The following is a 26167-nucleotide window of genomic DNA, read 5'->3' as shown; positions in this document are numbered from 1 at the left end:
ACCAAGCGGGGACCTGTCTGAAGAAAATTATTGAGATTTTTCTCACACCCCTCCCCAGTTTCCTGCACAGTGGGTGCTGGTGCTGACACTGCCCTGGGCTTTCGCTCACCAAAGCTTGGTGCTGCTGGAATAAAAGTCAGTGTGAGAACTGGTCCTGAGCACATCTATGGGGGGAGCTGGAGGGCGGGGGGTGGGGAGGTGTGTGGGGGTGGCCATGGGAACAGCCACTGACACAGTGAAACAGCGACAGAACCATGGCCCGGAATTGGGTCCCCGGGGGAGCATCGTGGCGACGATCCTGTCTGTCCCTGTCCAATCCCGTCCCCTCCCCAGCCATAATGACGTTGGTGGTGGGTGGCGAGCTCTACGATATTGTGGACATAGTGGGTAAGGGGTCCTTCGGGGAGGTGGCCAGGAGCTGTCGGAGGAGCACAGGAGAGATGGTTGCCATTAAGATCTTGAGGAATGAAGGCAACCAAGGCCAGAGTGCCTGGAATGAGGTGAAGCTGCTGCGGGCGCTGCAGGCGGTGGACACGGAAGCAGCGCACATCGTCCGCTTCCTTGAGTCTTTTCAGGACAGTGCCTGCACCTACCTGGTCTTCGAGCTGCTGGAACAAAGCCTCTTTGAATTCCAGAAGAACAACAACTTCTCGCCGCTGCCCGTGCGGCACATCCGCACCATCGTGGTGCAGGTGCTGGTGGCGTTGGCCAAGCTGAAGGAGCTCGCCATCATCCACGCTGACCTGAAGCCGGAGAACATCATGCTGGTGGACCACGCGCGTCACCCTTTCCGCGTGAAGCTGGTGGACTTCGGCTCGGCCTGCATCTTCAGCGAGGTGTGCTTCATCAAGGAGCCCTACATCCAGACCCGCTTCTACCGCGCGCCCGAAATCCTGCTGGGGCTGCCCTTCTGCGAGAAGATGGACATGTGGTCCTTGGGCTGCGTGGTGGCCGAGCTCCACCTGGGCAGGCCGCTCTATCCAGGCAGAAATGAGGACGAGCAGGTCCGCTACATCTGCAAGACACAGGGTTTGCCACCAGGGAGGCTGCTGTGCACTGCCCGCAAAGCTCAGCGCTTTTTCCAGCGGGCACCAGATCCGGCTGGAGCTTGGCAGCTGAAGCCGGAGGTGGCAGTGGTTGGGGCAAAAGTGAGGGTGGGGTGGAGGAGATACATCCTCTCCTCACTGGAGCAGATGGTGGCAGTCAACATGCGACCGCTGCTTGGCGCTGGGCAGGAGGAGCTGGCCGAACGCTGTGACCTGCACGGGATGGTGGAGCTGGTGCAGAGGATGCTCACCTGGGACTCACATGAGAGGATCACGCCCAGCACCGCCCTCAAGCACCCGTTCATCTCCATGACGCAGCTGGAGTCCAGCTTCCAGGCCACCCAGTACTACCAGCTGTGCCAGCAAGCTGCCCAGGCGTCCCGCGAGGATGCTGCTGGTGCCGCTGCCTCTCCTACTGTGGAAGAAGGCATTGCATTCCCACCAGAGGAGCATGGTTGTTGCAGTGCACAGACAGCCACCACCCAGATGGACAACCTCAGCCTGGGCGAGGAGAGCCAGCACGGTGCCTGCCACCCCATCCCCTGCCACTATGGGAGCTGGCACCGGGCAGCAAAGCACCCACAGCGCCCCAAGATGAACACGGTTTCGGGTAACCTGATTGTGTTGGGGCCACCACCGTCCCCTCCCGGTGGCAGGGCCAGGTGGCAGCTAGGAGCAGAGCATGCACAGGGGAGCGTCCGCCTCACCCCATGCCAAGGTACCACTGTGGGGCAGGGGGATGGCACAGGGTCCAGGGTGCTTGGGGTCCCCCGGGGGTTGCAGGTGCCTGGGTGCTCCAGGTGCCTGGTGCTCCATGTCCACTCGTGCTCCGTGTCCCCTGGTGCTCCATGTCATGGGTGCTGCAGGTCCCTCATGCTCCCTGAATCCCATATCATGGGTGTTCTGGGTTCCTCAGGGCCCCAGGTTCTCCATTTCCCCATTAGCCCCGCATCATGGGTACTGGTGTCCCTACCATTCCATGTCCCCATCAGCCCCATGTCCCCATCAGCCCCACATCATGCATTTTGGGGTCCCTGCCACTGCATGTCCCCATGTGCTCCCCACATCATGGGTTCTCCCTGTCCCTGGGTCCCCAGCTCCACACAGAGACCCACAGCACGGGCTGTGACACGTCCCCCAGGCCCCCCACACCATGCTGCTCACCCCCTGCTGCTTTTCTCACCCGCAGTGAGTCCTGATGAGGCAGCACAGTCCTGACTCCCCTTTCCCATCACCAGCCTCAAGCCCGGCTCATTGGACCAGGACTCTCAGCTCCTTCAGGCCCCCACTACCTGCAGTGCCACTGAGCTGCCAGCGAGAGACAAGAGGCCCTGCGCCTACCTCTGAGCATCCCGGACCTTCCTATTCCTCACCTCCGCACAACCTCTCTGCTCCACTCATAACCAGGTGCTGAAGGGGGAGCAGGCGTACCACCCTTGTGGGCACTGGCCATTGCAGTGCTCCCCAATAAAGCTGTTGAATGAGCATTTTATGTCTCCTTGATGGGTACCAGATGGATTTGGGACCGCAGGGTGTCCCAGGATCTCAGGGTGTCCTGGGACTGATGCTCACTTACACCACACAGGGCGGCACAAAGGATGCAGGTACTACCCAGCGGCATGGCACCCACCTTTAATTTCGACACAAAGTCTACAAAAAGTGCTCTGTACCCCCCAAAACACCCAAAGCATAATGCTGGCATCGGCCAAGGTCTGCTCCTCCTCACCTCACAGCAGGAGCCTCACAGCCGCTCCCAGCACCCTATGTCACTGATATCCACACTGTACGGGGAGCTCCAGTCCCACTTGAACACTGCCCACAGCTGGCCCTGCACAGTGTGTCCCCCCTGCTATGTGTGTCTGTGTCCCCCTCGTATGTTTCCCCCAGTTCTATCTCAAAATAATGGTTGGATTTGCACCCAGATGCCTAGGAAGACTGAACAGGCCTTGCCCCTGATTGCTATTTCCAGCAGCAACTGTGTCTGGGTTCTCTAAATTTCTTAGGACAACAGATCATGCTCAGTCATGGGAAGGAATAGATTTTGAAGTCGAGCTTCCTAAATGTAGTGGGTTTACGTGGCAAGGTTTTGGTAGCAGGGGGCCATAAGGGTAGCTTCTGTGAGAAGAATCTAGAAGCTGCCCCATGTTAGATATGGGCCCCACTGCTGACCAGAGCCGAGTCAATAAGCGATGTTGTTTGCACCTCTGTGAGAGCATATTTAAGAGAGGGAAAAAAATGCTGCACCACACAGCAGCTGGAAGAGTGAGAGGAGTGAGGAACAGCCTTGCAGGCACCAAGGTCAGTGAAGAAAGAAGGAGACGAGGTGCTCCAGGCACCGGAGCAGAAGTCCCCTGCGGCCTGTGGTGAGGACCATGGTGAAGCAGAATGTCCCCCTGCAGCCCAAGGAGTACCATGGGGGAGCAGGGGTTCATGCTGCAGCCCGTGGAGGAGACCACGGTGGAGCAGGTGGCCCTGCACTGATGGAGGCTACCGGCTGTGGAAGACCCCTGCCGGAGCAGGTTCAAAGCCGGAGCTGCAGCCCGTGGAGAGGAGACCATGCAGGAACAGGGGGCCTGGGGCGAGCTGCTGCCTGTGGGGGACCCAGGTTGGAGCAGTTTGCTCCTGAGGGATGGACCCTGTGGTACGGACCCATATCTGGAGCAGCTCTGGAAGAGCTGCTGCCTGTGGGAAGCCCACGCTGGATCAGTTCGGGAAGGATGGCATCCCGTGGAAGGGACCCCACAGTACAGGGGACAAGAGTGACCAAGAAGGAGCGGTGGTGAAGAAGCACTATAGACTGATCTAACAGGTTACACACACACACACAAAAAAAAAAAAAAAAAAAAAAAAAAAAAAATCAGTGTAATAACATGACTCGCAGGAGAAATCAGGCACTTGAGTAGTATGAGTAGGGTATCTAAAAACCAGAAGGCTGTGCTGATGGGTCAAAATACACTACAGGACACTGAAACCTGGCCTTCTGCTGCACCAACTTAAAAACTACCCCTACACTCACCAAGGCACAACCCCAACTCAAACACAGACACAGCATTTTAGCTTGAGCGTTAACCTCCTCAGCCACCCTCACAAGGGCTGCCAGGCCCCAGTGACTCCCTCGGCTGCCTCGAGGGGCCTCATGGCAGGAAAAAAGCCCTAAAAAAACCAAAAAGCTCTGCCCGCTGCCATCCCCAGCTCTGCTGCAGAATGCATCTGCCCCAGAAAACCTTCATATCCAGATTGCCAAACTCTCGAGGAAATACTGACCCAACAGAAATTGTTGCCATCATATCTATCCATCAATGAAAGCATCTGTTCTTTAGGTCAGTAAATATTCTGACAATCAGTCCAGTCCATTTCTGACTACAAGCCTTAGAAGAGGATGCACACGCTGCATTAAACTTGTAACTCTCCCAAGCATTATCAGGTCTTTCAGGGCTCACAAGATTGTTATGAAGATTTCAAATGACACAGATATTATGGCCCCTGCCAAATCATTTCAATGGTTAACTGCTCTTCCTGTATAAATCAAGGGTTCCTTTCAATCTGAGATATAGTCCTGCTTCAGTTATCAGATATTGGAGTTTATTGTGGCTCCTACTGATCTGTTAATAAGCCACCTCTTCAGGTCTCCTTATGCTTCTAGATGTGAAACTGTAAACTCTCATTTTGTATGAGAAACACCGTCTGCTTTCCCTGTTATCCTTCACATCTGTGGTCAAAGAAATTTTGAGAGTTGACATATAATTAACATGAAGAATAACAGAGTAAATGACTCTCCTCCAGGGAGAAGCGCAGTGAAGCACTGAGATGGTAATAGCACAGAGAAACCCCAACCCTACCCTGAAAGGGAACAGTTCTCTAGCACAAGAACTTCCTTGTAAACAGCTCTTGGTGTAGCATCTTAAAAATGTAATGGGGGGAAAAAAAAAAAAAAAAAAAAAAAAAAAAGTTATAAGGGGCATCAGTCTCCTGGGAAGAAAGGAGAGGCATGCTTTTGTTGCAAGTGGATCTGACTTAGCTAGTGAATGAGATAGGTGGTGAACTTCTTGTGAAAGAGAGCTTGTGTGATGCAAAGAAAAAAAAAATCAAAATGAAGGATATTATGTTCCTTTAAAAATCCTCACCAAAGAACCAAAGAAAATCCTCTTCAAAGAATGACCAGGCATGGTGAAGAACATGAGTTAGAGATATGCAACAGGACTGTATATATCATTTTTCTGACAGATTTCAGAGTAATCGTATAGAATCACTTATGTTGGCTATGTGTCTCTATGCTATTGATTACCAGATGTACTCAGAAGGTTAATTCATAAATCTAGAGAAATTGCAATAAAAGGAAAAGTGTGCTTAAATTACTAGACAATCTGGGAGCAATAGTCCTAGGGTTGTGGGACAGCATCACAATATAAGCTTGTGTCTGGCAGGAAATAATGTGGTGGAGGAATCGTAAAGAATGTGGAAGAAAAAAATGGAATTGTACTGTTCTGAAGTTAAAGTAACGTATGGAACTGGCTTCCTGGGATTTGAACACATCAGCTTGGCAAGCTTTCAGGTAGGGAAAGCTCACCTAAAGCTATGTGAAAGATACCTTTTCTTTTATAATTACTTGCAGACTGTGACAAAGCTACTTCTTGCCCTTCTCTCAGCTCAAATAAGGAGGCAAAGATGTCTGAGGCTGACTAGTCAGAAGCCCAGCAAGGGGTGCAAATCTGAGACAAAATAATGTGAGAACAAAAGATTATCTTTTGGCTGGGACTTTATCTCTTTTGTATGCAAGCCTCTTTGGATTCCATCATTAAAAGCACAACACTCTGCTCTTCAATGGTGCTTACATGTAGTAATCGGTGCAGTGCTGGTGTTAAATATGCTGGATACTGCACTTCGCTTTTTGGTATCCTTCAGTACTTTGCTGCTTCCTTGGCAGTCTACAGAGGTGATAATTGTGTGTGGAGTGGTTTTTTTGAAGGTTTTATTTTTAAAAAACTTGGTAGCTATTGTGTATTTCTGTCACAGCTTTTATTATGTTCCAGTGATGGTTTGACAATTTTTATTTTCAAATTGACAGTTCCGATAATGATGTACCTCTCAGGAAATCCGTAAATCTTCTGGTAGATAAATCCACTGTATATTTTTGTTTAATGTATTTGACAGCATTATAATGGATTTAAAATTACATTTATTGTGTGTGTTACTGTGTGACAAGGGATAGATTTCAACCATTCATTTCCCAGGAAACACAGCATTATTACTTGATGCAGAAATACTGCTTTTACATATAGGCTACTTATCACAATTTATACTTGCCCTCTGACAGTGATTCACATAAACCTTGTGTGCTCTGTGGCCAAACCGGGAAAGCTCAGCAAGCACTGAGTATTATCAGACTCTCGTGCTGCAAGGGAAAATGTAGGGATTATGATTGTATTAAAGCTACTGATCCTGTTTCATGCTGTACCACCATAATGTTGCCAGATCTAAGAGCACCTCTCAACTCTGCCCAACATGGAGCCTTTCTTTCTGACCATGTGTGTTCTTCACATGCATCTGACTGCAGCAGAGGACCAGGGAAAAGGGAGCAGCAGGGCAGGACACCTAGCATCTCTCTGCTCTTGCACATGTCCAGGAAAGATATTTGATGAGTCCTAATAATTCAGATTTGTTATTTGAAACTGTTTTTGCATGTGAAAGTTGTTATTCAAAACTGGTTTTGCATGTGAAAGTATACTTTATCTTCTCCTGCTTGAGTAGATTTAACAAACAAGCCAATTTCTCAGGCTTATACCATGGGAAAGGCCACGATATCATTACCAATTTCAAAATTATGCAAAAACTCCATCAAATTCACTTTCAGATCTCTTACAAATAATTCTCCATCTTTATGTAACACCTATCTTTGTACTGGAAGACTTTTGTGAGATACCTTCTGTGATCGGACTTTCAGTACACTGGGGTCCAGGCTCCCTAGCCCACAGGACTTTTGATTAGTTTTCATGAGTTAAGTACGAACTATCAATTAAAGATCCATTTTTGTGTGTCATTACAACAGATTTGCTACAACCCACACTTACCTCTTCCTGGCAAAGCTCTTCTTAACAGCATCTTACTGCTTTTCTAGATGCCCACTAAACTGTTATTATCATCAGAGAGATTTACAGTTCTTGAACAGACTCTCTTAGCAAATGAACACCCTTAACTTTGTTAACACGATGAATGTATTTGCCTCACACAGCTTGTTCATAAACTATGTCCTTCATACTGCTGGCTAGTCAGTTAATTAGCCAGCACAGGCATCAGATGGACTTTCATGCTCTTTCCCATCTTATCCTTCCTTATCCACTGTACCTCAGAGAAGGGCTGCCTGTCTAAAATCATAGATCCTATTAGCATGTGTGGAGACATATGCTAAATTGAGTGCACAGCTTCCTCTCTATTCTCTACCTGTGGTTCCCCCATGGCTCATATCAAGCTTGTGGCTACCAAGGATAGAACATTCCCTCCAGATTCCTGCCACTTTTGCTTTCTACAAGCAAGCAAACAAACAAAGAAAAACAGAACATCACCACCACTGACACCAAAAAATTCATTCCTAAGTGTTCCAGAAAGGGAAGGGGAAATGGCAACATTTCAATTCAATGAGAAGATTTTGTTTTGGCTTTGATGCTTTTCCCCAATGATTTAGACCTGTCTTTCTTTAGTTTTCCTTTATTTAGTATGTGGGTGAGAGGGCAAGAACACAGAGAAAATTGATTTTCCCCTTTTTTCTTCTTTTATTCCCTCCAGTGAAACTTGGAGAACAGTTTTTGTTTTGTTCCATTAAATAAAAAAATAAAAAATCAGCAAGTGGCAAGAAAATCCCTTCCTTTCACTTTCCAGTTTGAGAAAATCAGGTGTTGGCCTGTTTTTACTCTAGTGAGATAATATGTTGTTACTGCACTTAAAAGAAAAATTAAAAAAAAAAAAATGCAGTAAAAAAAAGAGTGACTTTTTCTCTAGAAAATTATTCTCTGATGCATGTATTACACCAGTATATTGATAATGGAATCATTTTCTTTGTAACCTGCAGTAGCAATAACTGCAAACTTTGCTATAGAATCGTAGAATCATTTAAGTTCAAAAAGACCTCTCAGATCATCGGGTCCAACCATTAACTTAACACAGCCGTCTAATCCTAAACCATGTCCCTAAGCACCACATTTACATATCTTTTGAATATCTCCAGGGATGGTGACTCAACAACTTCCTGGGCAGCCTGTTTTAATATTTCACAACTCTTTCAGTGAAGAAATTTTTCCTAATATCCAGTCTACCACCTTCCCTTTAAGTTAGTGCTTTCCTGGTGCAACTTAAAGCCATTTCCTCTTATCCTATCACTTGTTGCTTGGGAGAAGAGACTGACCCTCACCCTGCTACAGCCTCCTTTGAGGTAGTTGTAGAGATTGATAAGGTCTCCCCTGAGCCTCCTTTACTTGAGGCTAAATAACCCCAATTCCCTCAACCACTTCTCATAAGACTCGTTCTCTAGATCCTTCATCAGCTTTGTTGCCTCATGGTATTGCCTCAGTGCTCCCAGTTGTCTCCATTCATCCTTTTTCAGGATTTTCTTTTCTATCTTTTCTTAGCCTGATGATAACTTATTCAAGAGCTGTTAACATGAAGGAAGGGAGTTTACACATTTTTACTCTCCTTTTTTTCAAGGGACCAAAGCTCATTATGAACATCTAGTTCCAACACAGTTTTTATCTCTTTTTTGTCTAAAACTTATTTGTTCTTAAAAAAAAAAAAAAAAAAAGTAAAAGTAAAAAAAAAAAAGAAAGTAAAATAAAAAGTAAAAAAAAAAAATAAGGTTAGTATTTCACTGCAGAATTCACACTACCAATGAGAATTTCCCAGATAGAAGTTAGCGGAAGATGTGTTATAAACTTTATCAAACCTCAAATAGTAGCATTATATATGGCAAAATTACCTAATACAATTCAGTAGACTACAGCCACCATTAAATCATTCATGAAGCTATGAAAATTAAAAAAAAAGATAACTTTGATGTTATTCATTGGGACTTTAAAGAGAGGAATTAGCATTTTTTTCTCCCTTGACACCATGACTGGCTTTTCCTCATCATTCTTTCTTGAAAAGAATCTTCTCTCAGAAACACAACTAAATAGTATGAAAAATTAAGACGAAAACAAATATGGGTGAGTAATGTTGACTACACCAAGGGTTGTGACATAATTTCTCTCTCTCATCAGCAACTGCTTGCGCAAGCAGGCAAAGCACATTTAGGAAAGTTACAATCATACGATCTGTTCCATTGAACAGATGAACTTTTGACTTTTTACCTACGTGTTCTTTTTACCTTCCATTACTCAACAGCTGTGATCACTTTTTCTCTTCTAGAGCAGAGGATGAGTGTTGAAGAGGTTAGTATGTCTTGCTAGCAGCTACTCATTCCACTTTGGGAGGTTACTGTCCTTAAAGATTTTCTAGGGGAAAAGTCCACATGAGTGCTCCCTCATCCACTTCAAGCTAAATTGATCAGGTTAGTTCATCACTGGGCACTATTTGACACCTTAAAGCAGATTCTTCTTGTCTCTATAGAGAAAAGGGTTCTTTTTGCTTAGTCTAAAATGCTAGTCATCCTATCCAAACTGCCCTTTGTGGATTCCCCTCATGGTCTGTTGCCACAGTAATTCATCACATGTCAATAGACTGAATTGCCTCTATGATTTTCAAAGTTCCTTCATCAAGTGTCCAAAGAGAGTCTAGCTGAGACAAACACCTGTTTTCAGATGGTGAAACTTAGATGAGATGAATCCTACCTTAAAGCAACATAAATTGCATTAAGAATCTTCCCAACTGCTTTTTTCAGTTGTTATTTTTTAAATGGCATTATTCCTTCTGTGATTTAAACAGAGCATTTATTTAACAGAGGTTTATAAAAATCTAGATTTGTAAGAAGAGAGACTTTAGACATGTTACATATTACTCTATAACTTGGACAAAGCCAATTCTCTTCTCTGTTTCCAAGTGGCCTGACCCCAAAATCCATGTAGGTAATTTATTTTTATTATTTATTTATTTGTTTGTTTGTTTGTTTTCTTTTTTTATTTTTGACCTCAAATAAAACTATTGAGCAATTCATTTTTATAGCTTCAGGCTACTGTCTAGTAATAAGCATTGTTTACCCATGCCATGATTAGAAATTTAGCTAAAAGAAGCAGCCAAGTATTTTGGTCCAATTTTTCATGGTCTTCATGGAAATGAAAGAAGGGAACAAAATAACAAAATCCACTTATTAAAGCTTGCTCTTGTCCATTTAATTCAAATGGGTCACAGTTTCATAAGTTCCTAAACAGATATACTTCTGCTAGCAATGATTGCAGAACTTATTTAAATGAGCAGGGATAAGACTTATCCACAGTGACTAACTATGAATGGACACCTGTTTATAATGTACTTTTAGAATACTTCTCTTCAAAAATATTCATAAATATGTTAAAATTGAAATCTTACATCCTTTTCTTGGACAGCATTTTCAATGTGACTAATCCATTTCTAACTCAGCTCTGTATTACTCAGTGAAACACATCCAATTAGAACATTCAGTGATACACATAGAATAAGGTAAAAGACATAAAAACCCTCACACTTCCTCCTTTAAGATTAGCCAGATGAGAAATGGATTAATTAATTTAACAATAAATAAATAAATAAATAAATTGGTGACACAGTAAAACACTCAAATACAATTCCTAAACATATCCCTGCTGAATCTTGCTTCAGATGAGTGGAAATATTTCTCTGGAATGGATTTCAAAATGTAATTATGAATGTCAAACAGGGAGTCTACACGATTTTATATCTGAACATTTTACTGTCTCTCTCCCTCCCTCTCTCTCTTTCCTCTGTTTATATTTTAAATTCTTAAAAATAAAATAAATTAAATTAAAAAGCTATTAAGTAAGGGCTTTGAGTTTTTTTTAACCCATCACTCTGATCGTAATGTCGAAATCCTAATGATTTCTGCTTGCCATCCAATAGAGCTCTTGAAACTGCTAACAGATGTATTTTGAAGAAGAAATTCTCTTCCTTAGGTTGCCATTTCTATGGATCATCCATAGCTGAATCTCTTGTCTAACTTTAGCCTTTGCCTAAAACTCACATTTCCCCATTTCAGTGAAAGCTATTTGATCTTTCTTCCATAGACAAAATAAATATTCAGAGGACCAATACCAAGCACCTATATTGAAAAGCATGGTCTTACAAGCATGTGTAACTGTCCTTAGATACACAAATTTAAATACATGAATTCTGTCAGTACCTTTGAGAAAAAAAATCTATTCTTTCTTGGACCATAAATTAAGCTTTTAAATTTGTTTAGCAATTCAAGCTGTCAGAGAATGAGATCATCATTATTTATTTATTTGTTTGTTTGTGGCAGCTTTGGAAGCTTCTAAATATTTCCTTGTTCACTAGAACACAATGAGGGACTCCAAAGGTGTTTGGGTATTAGGAACTTCATGAAAACTTCTGTCTATACTCAAAGTGTAGTACTTTCCATCAAGAAGAGATTATTGAAGAGGGAAATCTGAAATTGTCACAATAGTTTGAGTGAAGCTTTCCAGGAAGTAGTATGTTCTTAACATTTTTTGTATTTTTCCCCACATTGAGATGTGGGAATTGGAACTGTGACTTCAGTAAAATTTTGAAAACTTATAAAAATACTCTTTTATGAAGATTTTTGTCTATTTTTAACTTCACTGAACTAATAGAATAGAATAGAAAATGATGTGTAGCATAGTCAAAAAGCTGTATGGGCAGGTGTGGTGGTTTTATTTGTGTGGATGGGGGCAGGATGTTACCTTAGCATTCTATTTCTAAATTGATCTGTGTGTCAGAGGCTGTTCAGATCTTGTTAGTGATGCCTGTAATTGCCTTGGCTAAGTCTTGCATGGATTCTGAAAGAGAAGGAATAATTCCATACTCACTGAGGAAACCACAAGGGAATATTATCATGACATACAGCAAGTATTGTATCAGTGTCCTATTCCTCCATGCCAGTGCTACTGTTAAAATCATTTTATCTCTTTAAAGTTCAGAAACTTTTTTTATTTTAAATTCTTTCTAAAAACTTTTTCTAAAAACTTAAATTTATTTCTAAAAACTTTTTTTTTTTTTTTTTTCACAAACTGGCATTTGTCCAGATTCTTCAGAAACTAAACAATCTGTTAAGAGTCAAAGCAGCAACCTCAAGCTAGATACCATATCTGAACTGTGATTTTATTAGTCCTGGTTATGGCTTCAGGTATCTTGGCAAAGTTTTGCATCTAGGTTACACCGTGCTTTTCAACCCGCTGTTAACTCATCAGTGGAGGGTTAGAAAAATGGTAAGCATGAAGTTCATATGCCTAAAGAAATTAAGATGATTCTGTATATTGATTCTGCATCAAAATCAAAGCAAACCCTTTCAAAGCTTTTCATCAAAAACCCCAGTAAGGGACTGATGCTCATGTCTTTCTCCTCAAGGACTGGAAGGAGATTAGATTGTGAGATTAGCCCTCTAGTGTTTCTTCTGGTGTCTGCTTCTGTCTCTCAATTATGTCCTTCAGGTAAAATAACTTTAGGGGATTTTTAATCCTAGTTTTGACACACCATGGAGGTAGGCAGCCTGCTCTTAGTTAGGATGCCAACACATCACCTCCTTTTCTTGTGCTTTCACATACAAACAGAATTAAGCCATTGTAAACAAGAGTGTAGTAGCCAGTACCCACTGAAGAGGAAAGATTTACTGCTGAATAGATGTGCTGGCTGCCAGCACCTAGCCTCATTTTTCATCTGTTCTTCATGCTATTAAATTATCAACTGGTATTCACTAATGGGAAGAATCATATGGTGTCAATGTGGCAATGCTAGCTCATTCTAACCCTGGGTTACCAACACACATTCGGTGGGAAGTACTGTGTCAACAAGGCTGTGGAAAGCAACCTCCATGTCTCTTCCTTAAAGACACTGCAGTTTTGTGTCCCCTCTCTTGTCTTCTCCCAGGAGTTCCAAAGATATGCCAATCTCTTTTGTGAGACTGAAAAAGTTTTCCAAATTAGTGAAATGCAAAAAGACAACCGGGCTGCAAAACAGGCTCCTTCTGATGCTATGTTTTTCTGTCATAATTTAAGTAACATTATGTGATCTAATATTCCTTTCTTGCTATAAGAAATAAACAGGTCTGTGATCTCCCATGCTTTTTATGGGAGGGTATTAATGAAGGCTGGTTACCTTCATGTCCAAAATTCTAGAAAATGGTATAAGAAAACAGCCTCACATATAAGATGTATTTTTACATGTGTGTGGTAAGGTTACTATGCTTCAAAGAAAAGGTCTTAAAGAAAGGCCACTGGTGGCTATGCCACAGAAGTACAACATAGAAGGAGGGTTAGGGTGAGGAGAAAGGCACAGCTTGTAGTGCTGAATCAGAGGATTGGTCCATTCCTGAATGTCCCCTCAACAGCAGCTCTTAGTTGACATTTCAAAGGGAAATCAGATACTTAGGCCTACATTACTTCTAAAAGACCATGTTGTTGATACAGTATAAAACTTTCAGCAATTTCCATACCAATATCTATTAAAATTGGATTCTTCTGTAGCTATAGTATGGAGCATCATTAATTTTTTTTAGCCAGGAAAAAATATTGTTGCATAGCTTCTTCAAATGCTCTATGCATTCAACCCCAATGAAAGCATCTTTAACTTAAAAATGGGGAAAAAAAAAATTAATCCAATGTAGATTTTAAAGTAATTATATTCTCATCTTAAGTTACTGTATCTATTCTACATTAAATTTCCACACCTCAGCTTACCTATCCTAAGTAAACGTAACTAAACTGATAAGTAATACATACAGTTCTCTCCCTGATGGAATAATAGAGCCAAATCTGAAATGCTTTATGAACAGACAGGCCAAACCTTTGCTATGCTTAATTATGTAGAAGGCAGTTTAAAAACTTTGTATGTGTAAATGATGACCCAGGCCTGGAGGTTGTGTTTGAAAAGATTAGGTGAGGAACTCATGATATGCATATGTCGTTGGCCATGTAAATAACTTAGCTTAGTATGCATGCCTAAATTGACTGTTGACCTATGAAGGAGCAATGGAAGAACCTCAGAGACCACCAGTAGAAATATATTTACTTTAACAAGTTTCAGAAAATAGTGTGGATATGTTAACTATTTTTTTAACCTAATGAATATGTATGGTTTGATTGTATATAACCCCTGTAGCCTGGACATTTTGGCACACACACTGGGCGGAGTGGTCTCTTGCACATCTGACACCACAATTAAAGAATGTCTGCTTTCTAAAACTCCAACTTGAGCCTTAGAAAGTTTCTTTGACCAATTTTTACAGCAACAAAACCTTATTTCTGAATTTCCTGCGTTTGTAATATCTAAGCTGGAGATAATTGCAATGCCTCTGATGTTTGTTTGGTCTCTTCCTTAAATTGCTTCAGTGTGCTTTTAACCTCACTGTCACTTTATCAGTTTCTTTTAGAAAATTAATAAATGCACTAAGTTAGGTTGACCCTGACAAACCACCTCTGTGTTCCACTATGCTAGCCCTCTGCCCTGAGGAAACCGTTTATTCCTGACCTTTGCTTCACGTGTCACAGACATCTCCCTGCACCTTTATTGCCCATTCCATGAGCACTGAGATGGGGTAAGCATGAGCAGAGCAGGACACAGCACAGGTGCCCTAATGTAATCCTGAATATACAACTGTGCTTCGAGGGGTAACAAATACAGATCTTATTTGCTGCAGAGCTGCCTCTTCTTGACTTATCCAGCTGGCTTTTAGCTTTGCCCTGGACTGTGCTGCTGATGGAGGACAACAAAGTTGGGGCAGTTATGGCAGGTAGAGCAGCTGGGGCAGGTGTGGCTTTTGGGAGAGTTGGGGAGGTGTGCCAGTTTGATACAGTAAAGGTCAGTCAAAGAAACTCTCTAAAACTCAATTTGGGGTTTATAAAGCAGGCATTCTTTAATTGCAGTGCCAGATGCACGGGGGATCACTCCACCTAGTGTGTGTGCTAAGTTGTCCAGGATACAGAAAGTATATACAATTAAAACACACTTATTCATTAGATTTCTGAGAGATAATTAACATATTCATATCATTTTCTGTAATTTATTAAAATCTGTAAATGTTCCTGGTGCATGTGCATTTGTTTCCACTAGTGGTCTTCTGGGGGTCTCTGCTGGTCATCGGTAGTCTTCCTCACTATGTTCTTGTGCATGCTCAGGTCATCTCCTTCTTTCTTATCTTGTTCCAACTTAGCCATGCGTACTAAACTAAGTCATTTACACATCCAAAGAAGTGCATACCATGAGTCCCGCACCTATTCTTTACAGGCACCTCTTCCAGGCCTAGGTTATCTTACCCTCCCTTCCCCCCCCTTCCCCTGTCTGTGTTACAATTCTGTATGGTCTTACAGATAAGGCTGGTTCTTTAGTAAGGCAGCAGTAGACATACAAAGTGTCTAGTCCTCCTTCTAACTAAACATAGCAAAACGTTTCAAATTTGGTCCTCTTGTTCTATCAGGGGCAGAACTGTATGACCTTCTGACTCAGTATGAAGTGCAGTTAGGAGGTGCAGCAATTGGAACAGACGTAGCAGGTGAAGCAGTTGGGAGGTGGGGCAGCTGGGGCAGCCGGGTATTTGCAGAATTTTGTACAGTATTTGCAGCAGAACAGCAAAGGCAGAACTCCTGAAGTAACTTTTAGTCATTAAAGATGCATTTTGGGGGGTCAAATCTCTACGCAAGTGGGAACGCCCATGTTTTCAGATCAATATACTGCTGTTACATGCAGTGCTGTCACTAACTATATACTTTTAACCAGGCTTTTTTTTTTTTTTTTTTTTTTAATAATATTTTGCTACATGGGAATGGTTCTTAATAGATTTCAGGACTGGAATGGCTGCAGATGCACAGGTCTTTGTTGCAGAACTCTTACAAAAATTGCAGCCTCCCTATGAGGCCTCCAGAAATGTAAAGACTGCTGCTGGTGGCAGCAGAGAGTAGACAGTTATTTAAAATGCTATTAACACATGGTATATCACAATGCACCAGTGCTGTAAACAGACCCAGCATGTACACCAGTGGTTCAGTTCACCTATCAGTTTTCCCTATAGCAGCCTATATTAGGCTACATTCCACTGGGCTAAATTTCAGTACTTCTAGCCAACACTTCCTATAACAGTTTGCCTCAGCAAAAATGTTTTGTTTATTATATTTTCCTTATTTGATAAAATTATTTATTAAGTTAGGGAGAATTCATTGCTTGCTTTGTGCTGAAACATCATAGCTGTTTCTGGGGGAAAAAAAAAAAAAAAGTTTCTTTTTGTTTCTGATGGGAGCTTGCAGCATGGTTGTCTGATCCCAGGGAGATGTGTTCCTAGACAAATTTAAGGTTGTCCAAGTTCAAAGTCTCTGACGAGCCACCTTTCATGTTGTGTTTAATAGAGATGTGCTTGCACCTAAATCCTCTGAGGCTTTGCACTGCCTCTGAACACTAGCTGGGAACACACAGGAGCAGTGGTCCAAGCACTAGTAAGGGTGTTTGTGTGTGTGAAAGCCCTCTCCAAGTGGCCCAAATCAGGTACCTCAACATCAAAGGGTAGAACAAAGCTTTCAAGGCTACTCCTCTGCTGAATCATATATATATACATTATATATTATGTATATTTTATATATATATTTGCTATTTGTTTTTTAAAATTCAGGGTTTCTACAGCAGGTTTCCAAGCCAGCAGGTTGTTTTAGCAGTGAGGGTGTTGCCATGTATTAAGTGCTGGACTTCACTGCCTGTTTGTAAAATGAATCCCAAAGAGTTCTGACATTTCCAAATGAATGCTTAGCTTTACAATATTTACTTTGTTAATACTTCTAGCACACTTTTAAAAGAAAGAATAATGTTCATTAGGCTGAATTTTAAGAATGATGTAACGCGTTTTTACACTTGTGGTTTAAAGTGGGTGTGTGTCTCTGAGCATGTGGTGCAGTGATGAGCTGCAAGGCCAGACTATTATTGCACTTCACATTTCTCACACTAGCCTCCTCGTTGAATTCTGTACAGACAATTGAATCAAATTGAAGTGTTGAGCTCTGGTGAGCTGCCACCCTTTCCAAGTACCCACACCATAGATCAGACAACAGCATTAATACATTCTCCTTATCAAGTTTTAAGAGAACAACAAAGGAGCTATTGTAGGTTTTAACTGCATACTTTAGAAGCCATTTCCTCTTAAACCTCACACTACATCAGTAAGTCCAACTCCAAAGATTTCTGCATTTTGTCACTACCAATAAATAAATCATAGCTTTATTGCTTCCAAAGCTCATGGTAAGGTGTATGTTCACCAAAGAGAAAGTTCAAACACTTTTCCATTTTACTAACATTTTCATATGCAACAGATCATCATTAGAATCTTAGTTCTCAATTCTGTCTTGCTAAATTAACAAGTTTTCTTAAGAGAAACAAAAGATATTTGAGAGATACTTACCATGGTGTAATCCTTTTGTCCTGAAGTTAACTGACAGTTGCTCCTTCCTGACCATGTTTCACTTTTCAGGGATGTTGTACTTGGTTTTAGTGATGCTCCAGAAGTGTAATGTTGCCATGTCTGGAAAAGAAAAAAAGTGAAAAGAGTTTCAGTTTAGACATTCACTTTTCCAGTTAAAAACACTTCTTTTAAATCTCTTGTGTGAAATAAGAAGATATAAAAATAAAGTTTAGTTTGAATTAATGCTATGCTCAGCCTGTGGGTAAATTATGAAAATCCCTACAGTATGTAGATCCTTAGATAAAGAATATTTTTTAAAATGTTGCATAAAAATTCAATTTTACATGGATCTGCAAGCTAGAATATTTCAAAAATGCGACATTAGGAGGCACGCTTATTGCTATTGCAGGAATTATAAAAAGTGCAGGAAGCCCACTGTGATGGTTCTGTACTGACTACACTTGGGAAAGCTACATTCATTCCTGGTTTGGGAACAACGTAGTTTATGTGTGTTTATGAAAAATTTACTATCATTTTCAGACAAGACTGTGCATATAGGAGCCTAAAGGAAGCTGAGGGATTTAGGTACCTGTGTACCTGGGACTCAGCTCCAGTATGATGACTGATTCGAGCATGTACTGGCCATGGGTATTTAAGGTCTAGCTCCCTGTGCAGTTGATAGAGAGATGTAGTTACAACTTCTGAGTTTAGGACCTGTAAGGGGACTGACTGTAGCCTCCAGGCTATTCTGAAAATCCTTATCAGCATCTCCCTGTACCTTTTGATGCCATAATACCTTTAGATTTTCCAAGTCAAACTGTAACAGATGCAGCATGACTTTCTCAAAACTGCCAAAGGTTTCCCCCTTTCCTAAATATATTTGTATTCTTTCAGTTATTGTTATGAGAAGGCAGTTGTGCTAAGTATAAGGATGAAGTACTGATAGAAATACCTTGTTTAAAATTAAAAAGTGCTCATAATAAATTATTTTAAGTTCTAAGAATTCAATAGTTTGCTTATAAGTATAACATTTCCTGCTGATATTTTCATAAACATGTAATACATGTTGATCTTGTTGGTAATGTACCTTAGAATATCTACTAATGAACTATTACAACTTCAAAAGCATTTATGATTATCTCTTCCACACAGAATGAAGCCAAAAAGGGCTTATTTATCATATGAAAATATATATTTACTAAAAATTGCAGTGAGCCATGTGGATAGGCATTGCTGTGTGCTTTTATCTATTTTGAACACAATCTTTTACCTCCTTTTTTCAGTACTAATGAGTTTAAAGGTAACCAATGCTTGAATGCTACTTGATGTGTCAAGTAGCATCATGCTGAAAAGAGACAAAGGAAGACAGTTTCTAAGAATATTACTGCTTTAGAATTGCATTTTATTGACTGATCCGTTGATTTATTATTTTTTTTGCAGCAAAACAGAAACACAGAATGGTTTAGGCTTAAAGGTCTGGAAGTCATCTTGTCCAACCACACCACTCAAACAGAGTCACCTAGACCCAATTGGCCCAGGACCATGTACAAAATTTTTCTAAATATATCTAAGGAGGGAGACTCCACAGCCTATTGGAACAACCTGTCTTCTGTCAGTCACTGTCACAGTAAAGAAATATTTACTGATGTTCAGAGGGAACGTCCTGTGTTTCTGTTGGTGCCTGCTGTCTCTTGTCCTGTCACTGGGCACCACTGAAAGAGGTCTGTAGGGTGAAACAGCTTCTGCCTGGAAGTAGCAGAGATGTATTTTACAAGGAAAAAATTACCTGTTGTGCTATGTCTACTTCCCCTCTTTCCCATTAAAAGGTCCAAACTCTTCTGCCATTTTGCCTGAAACCTCTGCTTCTGTTCAGCCAAAGATAGCAGCTTATCCTGTTCTCTGAAGTGTTTCTCTCATTTAGCTGGAGTTTGTGGAGCAGACTCACAAAGGCCACAAGTCCACTACATACCTTCCTTTCTACCTCTGTGCTACTTAGATAACGACAGATTACTGCAAAATGATAGGATCGTGTGTCATGCTCCATGACACATTCAGACTTCTAATCATTCTTCCACATATTTTTATTTTCATTTATTCTCTATTTCTATTTTGCCTATTACATCTACCTGTTGCTTCTTATAATCCTAGGGCATTTGAGTTTGTGTTTCAGCTGCATTTTATAGGGCCCCAAGCCAAAGATCTCTAATACTTGTTTGGGCCCTGTGAATCCTACTATCATATGTAAATACTTAAGTGTTTGAATATTTTGCATAGTTCTGGGAAAATATTTTAATATTCATTTTGTCCTTGTTACCCTGAAGAAAAATATTTCCTGCTGTTTCACGGTCTGTGCTACTCACACTATTACTTTTACCTAGAGCTGGCAGAACAGGATGAACTATGTAGAAGATGATGGATGACAGAAAAGGAGTGCTGAATCACAAGAAGGGTATCAAACCATGCCACAGCAATCCAAATAAAGCCACATGATGTGGGAAAAAACACTCGTCTAATCATGTCTTGATATTTATACATGCCTTATTGTAAAGAGGCATTTCTGAGTGAAAGACAGCCCTCTGCTGTTAACGCAGGAAGCAGGGAAAGAGAAAATGAGAAGAAAAAAATCCTTTTTACCCTGTAGTATGTGTATATATGAGGTCTGTTCTTTTTTTTTTTGTTTGTCTGTTTTGCTTTGTTTGTTTATTTTTTTTAAGTACATATCATTTCATTTCATTCTTATTTTAATTTCTTCAAATATGTTCATTCTTTCACTTTTATTCCCCTCAGCCCATCAGTGTGGACTGAGATTCTTAGTATTTCCAGTTTCATTTGAATGGTACACTTGCTAGAACAAAATATTATTCAAAATAATCAGGATGGACAGAATCTTCCCTAGCACTTTTCAAAGGAGTCTTTCTCAGGGTTACAGAAAGAGAAATATTTTGGCTGACTATCTTCTTTAACTTCTGCCTACTTAGCAGTCTTTGATATTCAGAAATTATCCCAAGTACTGTCCAATTCTCTACGGGGCTGTATGAATAGGAAATGCCTCCTGCACAAAGCAGTGTTGCTTTAGTAGAACTGTTGCTTGGCGCGTTGCTGTGCTTTATGCTGATGTGGTGGGGTTCAGTAGTTGTAATTGTCACTTTGATGGTATTCTGTGGAATTTTATTGTGGAATAGTACACACACTAATGTTGTTAACTATCTTGACCTATTTAACATGCAGTGAACATGTTTCCTATAATGTTTGTCAGAGTGAATTCCATTTCTGTATTTTGTTTCTTTCCTTTTCAATTTGAAATTCTTTTTTCCTTCCATCAAAACTAAATGCTAGGATTAAAATAGCCAAACATGCGTGCATAGGAATGGGTAAGTTTCTCCGAAATATTATGAATTTCTTATGATTTTGAACATTTTGTTCTGAAAATACTAATTAAAATTAGGCTCAGAGTTTACTATCAATCTTTGCTTCTGTTGCAAAGTATGTATTTCTGAAATTAAACATTAGCCTTAAATGTATAATTAACTATAGCAAACTATTAGCTATTAGAAACTTCTGTTTCTGTTTCATAATAAGCTCAGATCACAGCCAACAGTATCATCAGAACTCCAGCTGTGTCTCTTGACTTTGTCACATTTCTAACCCTGCTTCTATGAAATTAGTGTTGGTGTTGGCACATGAAATATCACACATTTACCCAATGACATCAACATTACTTGCATCTTGAAATGCAGCTGTCTTTCTCCTCTTCTGAGTCCAGGCTGACTGCTAAAAGTTCAGTCATTCTAGGCACCCATCTACAAGCCATTTTTAAAAATAAAGAAGCCATGGTTAGGTGATTAAGTTTTAGGTCTTGTGGATGCGATAAAATGTAAACATCTTTTTTTCAACCAAGTTAAAGTGGGTAAGAACTGTAAATGAACACCAACTCTGAAAATCAGGGCTCACCACTAGCTTTGTAAAAGGACTTACTCCTCAAAATTTCTGGCATAAGCATTAGAAGAAATAGATATTAAACAGGTTTCAACATCATTTCAGGTTCATAAAATAAGCTAATATTGGAATTGCTGGAACTGCTAAGCATTTCTGAAAATCTACTTTTTACATAGGTTTTTCAGAAACATTACATTATTTTTTTCTTCCACAGACCATAACACACATGTTTTCCTATTGCTCCAAAGCTAGGGAAAGTATGTTGTGGGCTCTTTCTGAACAATACTATTGCTTGTGAGATTTGTAATTTCACTTCCAATCTGTTTTACTGGTTCTGTTTTCCTCCATGGAATAAATAATTCCTTCATTCCCTTGGGATATTGCTTAACAGGGATGTGTTAGAAAATTTAGCATATAACAATAATGACTATTTATGGAATACAAAGTACTCAACAAAAAACGAGTAAACCTACTTCTGTCTTAATAGTAATAGCATGGAAGATCTTTAACTCAGAGACATATGTTAGGCCACTTTTTTTTTTTTTTTTAATGTTGGGATTTTTTTTTCTTTGAGGAATTGCTTCCTTCCTTTCTACTTTATAAATCATTCTTAGATAGATGGAATTGTGCATAAATTTTTAATCCAGGTAAACATATCATCCAGTCTGTCTAGGCAAGTGTTGTCTCGTCTAAACTTTTCACCAAGTAACAGGCAACCATTTTCTTATGTCAAGAGAAGGTAGAGATGAGGAAATAACAATTAATGACAATTACAACATCAGGCCTCTCTTGGGACATTCAGTATCACGATCAAGGGTTAGAAGGAGCTGTTCTGAAGGGATGATTTGTGGACACAATCCCTAAACTGGACAGGCATCGCTTCCAAACAGGTAGATTTCAGTCATTTCTGAGGCACAGAGTATTTTAGATTGTCAGTAATGGAATACTTACAATTCATTAGACACCCCCAGGTGCAAAGCTGTCTTCTGAGTTAGACAACTCACTTCATAATTCCTTGGCCAAATGCAGCAAACATGGAAAATCAAACATTTGGCTTTCCAGCATAGACCTTTCAAACTACAGGCATTTAAATATCACACCTGCTGGCCAGTTCATAGAATCACAGAATCATAGAACCATTTAGGCTGGAAAAGGACTCTAAGATCATCAAGTCCTACTATTGACCTAACCTAACACTGCCAAGTCTACCACAAAGCCACGTACCTAAGCACCACATCTACACATCTTTTGAATACCTTCAGGGATGATGGCTCAACCATTTCCTGGGCAGCCTGCTTCAATATTTCACAACCCTTTCAGTGAAGAATATCCAGCCTGAACCTCCCCCAACACATCTTCACATCTTTCAGGTTCTATTGCTGATCACTAGAGAAAAGAGATTAGCACCTCCACCTCCACTCCCCCTCATGAGGAATCTGTAGACAGCAATGAGGTTATGCCTCAGACTGCTCTTCTCTAGGCTGAACAAACCAAGTAACCTCAGCTGCTCCTCATACATCTTCACCATTTTTGTTGCCCTTTGTTGGCCTTTGGAGAAGGACATTTATACTGAAATGCAGCTGCAGCACAGTTATATCTTTTGCCTTCTTGGCAAAGAAGACTTTCTTCTGAAAAAATGCAGCATTGTGCCTGTATTTTTGTGTATGCTCTCTTGTGAGGGAACAAATTTGGCTTAAATTTTGAAAATTACCGGACCTTAGCACAGTCTCATCCTGAAAGAAGGAATCCCAGGAGTGAAATCCTCCCTTTTCAGCAGGATGTTAATTTGGCAAGTCTTTTGGAAGCCTGCATTAGACATGGAGAACCTTCTACTTGCAAAAGCTTCCCACCAGATTTTATAGATTTCAGTCCAAACCTAACAGCTCTTGAAGAGCTTCCTCCTACACTCTCTTCTCCTTTGGCAGCCTCTACACTAGTCATATGGAGCAAGGGATGGTATTTCAAAATGTTGTGGCTGGCTTGCACAACCCTATTGACCACCTTCTGAAAGAATGTTGCAGCAGTATTTCATATGGCAGTTGTCTAGGGGGCTTTTAGGAATTCAGAATCATAAAGATTCTGCCTTAGACTAGCAGGTGAAGTTAGCATAATGAGATCTTTAAACAACTTAACAAAAGGCAAAATCAATGCAGACTTTTGCTTGATCTAAAGCCCTGGTAAGAGAAGACATTGAAGCAGGAGGATGTCTGAGGATAAGGAATAATACAGAAACATTTATAAATGTCATTCTTTACATTACTAATTCACTCTCTCTTCAAAAGCTATGTTCAGTTGTGGGTACTTGATCTCAAAAAGCATAATACAGAATTAACTGAGGTTCGACAAGAATGAATAAGGGTATGGAAAAATGTTTATAAAAAGGGAGGCTGAATTAATTGGGGCTTAGAGATTAGGTGTGTGGCTGCTGTAGTTTAAAGTAATGCTGAAACTGCCATTAATATTAATGGAACAGCATCAGTGAGCAAACCAATCTGAAGGTGACACAACAAAAAGGTTTAAAATAAAGAAAGGACATTGTAAAAGTGAATCTGCAACAGCTTTACAAACAGGAACTAGGAACACTGGATTGTAGCAAGTAAGCTTAAACCCTCTGATGATACCTCAGACCTTGAGGCATTTAGCATCTTCTACATAACAGACCAGGAGAAAACATTGTTAAGTTTTGAGCTGTAACTGCTGCTTTATGGTTTCTTACACATGTGGTGTAAGATGACAACCCCTCTCCCAGGAACAGAAGGTTGTGTTGGGTGTTCTGGGATCTGCCAGGCAACTCCTGTGTTTCTACAGCCTGGAAGTGGAAATCTCTCCTAGGGTCTGTTTCTTCTGAAACCATTGATGTTAAGCTGAGGACACTGAACTTCTGTATTTGCTCATTTCTAATGTAGTTTTAGAAGTTCCTCAAGACTCTTCATCTATTGAATGAGGAAGGAAAGGAAGTCCTGGCACCCTGAACTGTTGTTTGGGTCAGGGCAGTGAAGTAGTGTTCATTATCATAACTCTCCTTATTTTAATGGTTTCATTCACCTCCTTGTCCCTTAGACCCTCCCCACAGCGACATCCAAATCATACCTTTAAATTTTATTTACTTCCAAGTCCCCTTCTGTAACTCTATCTTCAAGGATTGATTGTTGTCATTCCTTTTTATGTAGTCATATGGTAACATTCTCAAAAAGGGCCCTCTTGAAGGCAAACAACACAAGCTCCTGTTTGTGTTTTGAATTACATGTGTATTAAATCACCACTGTCAGTAACAGAACTGACCCCTGTCTGCACTTTTTAGACACTGATGAGGCATTCTTTGATGTCAGCTTTACAGACTCCTGATTTTGGCATCACACAGGGGCCCTTAGTGCCTATGGCCATGATTAGAGACAAACGTCTATTTGCTATTCAGTGATCCCAAGACAATGTATGGTGGCAGATATGTTTAGTGAGCTTTTTTTTTTTTTTGCTTTTTTTTTTTAACAGGAATTTTGCTCCTTTTTGGCTTTTATCTTGCCTCTGTTCCTGTATATGGCAACCATTTTGTTTCTGCTTGCCACTGACTTCACAAAGGTGCTGCTCAATCATAACATTTTCCACTGGTTGTTTGCTTTTTTTATTGCCTTTAAAAAGTGGATTATGGAAAAGAAACCAGGGTAGAGAAAAAAATAGAGGAAATCTGATCTTTTAAAAAAATGTTATCCAGATCAAACAAACAAACAAAAACCTGTAAAGAAAAAGAACTATGATTCTGTATAACATTCTAACCCAGGGTTTGTTTCCATTAGCTTCCATCCAGACATCATCTGTCACAGAGCTTGGAAATTATCCACCTTCATTAGCATGCCAGGTTAGGTAATGGCCTGGTTTCATCTGAGATAGAGTTAATTTTCCTCCTAGTAGCTGGTATGGCACAGGTTATTGAATGAGAAACATGCTGCAATCACGCAAGCCAAGTGGTCAAAGCCTCTCTGGTGTGGAGTATGATGGCTGAAAAGGGAGGCTGACAGATTGATTATATTACACTCTCTTAAATGTACAATGGCAAGTACCACGTACTTACAATGGTGGGAAAGCAACCATTGGATGGCTGGAAATATATCCTATGCCCCATACCACTGCCTGGAACATACATTCGGGCTTTAAAAATCAGGTCTCATGGCAACATGACACCCCAGAAAGAACTGAAGCACACAATGGGACTCATTTCCAAAACAACCTCTTAGACACCTGGGCCAAAGAGCACAGCATTGAGGGGGTGTATCACACCCCCTATCATGCACCAGCCTCTGAAAATCAAGCAGTACAAAGGACTGTTAAAGACCACACTGAAAACAATGGGTGCTGGGACATTTGAACATTGGGATACGTATTTATCAAAGGCCACCTGGTTAGTCAACACTAGGGGATCTGCCAACTGAGCTGGACCTTCCAAATCAAAACTCTTAGGTACTCCAGAAGGGAATAAAGTCCTGTAGAGCACATAAAGAACTGCTGGGGAAGACAGTCTAGGTTATTCCTGCCTCAGGCAAAGGAAAACTCATCTGTGGTATTGTTTTGCTCATGGAGCTGGGTGCATTTAGTGGGCAATGCAGAAAGATGCAGAAGTCCAATGTATGCCTCAGGGAGATTT

At 40.9% G+C, this 26167-nt stretch overlaps 1 protein-coding gene and 1 long non-coding RNA gene across 2 annotated transcripts in view; one reads left to right on the top strand and one right to left on the bottom strand.

Moving 5' to 3' along the window:
• Positions 1-26167, bottom strand: part of LOC140002418 (uncharacterized) — a 200588-nt gene that overhangs the window by 74410 nt on the left and 100011 nt on the right. Inside the window, exon 3 of the long non-coding RNA XR_011808888.1 lies at positions 17596-17715. This is a non-coding gene — a long non-coding RNA (uncharacterized lncRNA). The remainder of the gene's footprint in view (positions 1-17595; positions 17716-26167) is intronic.
• On the top strand, positions 205-2531 carry HIPK4 (homeodomain interacting protein kinase 4). Its single transcript, XM_072036772.1, has 2 exons — positions 205-1764; positions 2285-2531. The coding sequence occupies exons 1-2, from the start codon at positions 255-257 to the stop codon at positions 2458-2460; spliced, it is 1686 nt and encodes a 561-aa protein (XP_071892873.1). The 5' UTR covers positions 205-254; the 3' UTR covers positions 2461-2531.

This window comes from Anas platyrhynchos, chromosome 4 (assembly GCF_047663525.1).
Source record: "Anas platyrhynchos isolate ZD024472 breed Pekin duck chromosome 4, IASCAAS_PekinDuck_T2T, whole genome shotgun sequence".
Lineage (NCBI taxonomy): Eukaryota > Metazoa > Chordata > Aves > Anseriformes > Anatidae > Anas > Anas platyrhynchos.
Note: the sequence above shows the minus strand (reverse complement) of the source record. Positions and strands in the feature narration are given on the sequence as shown.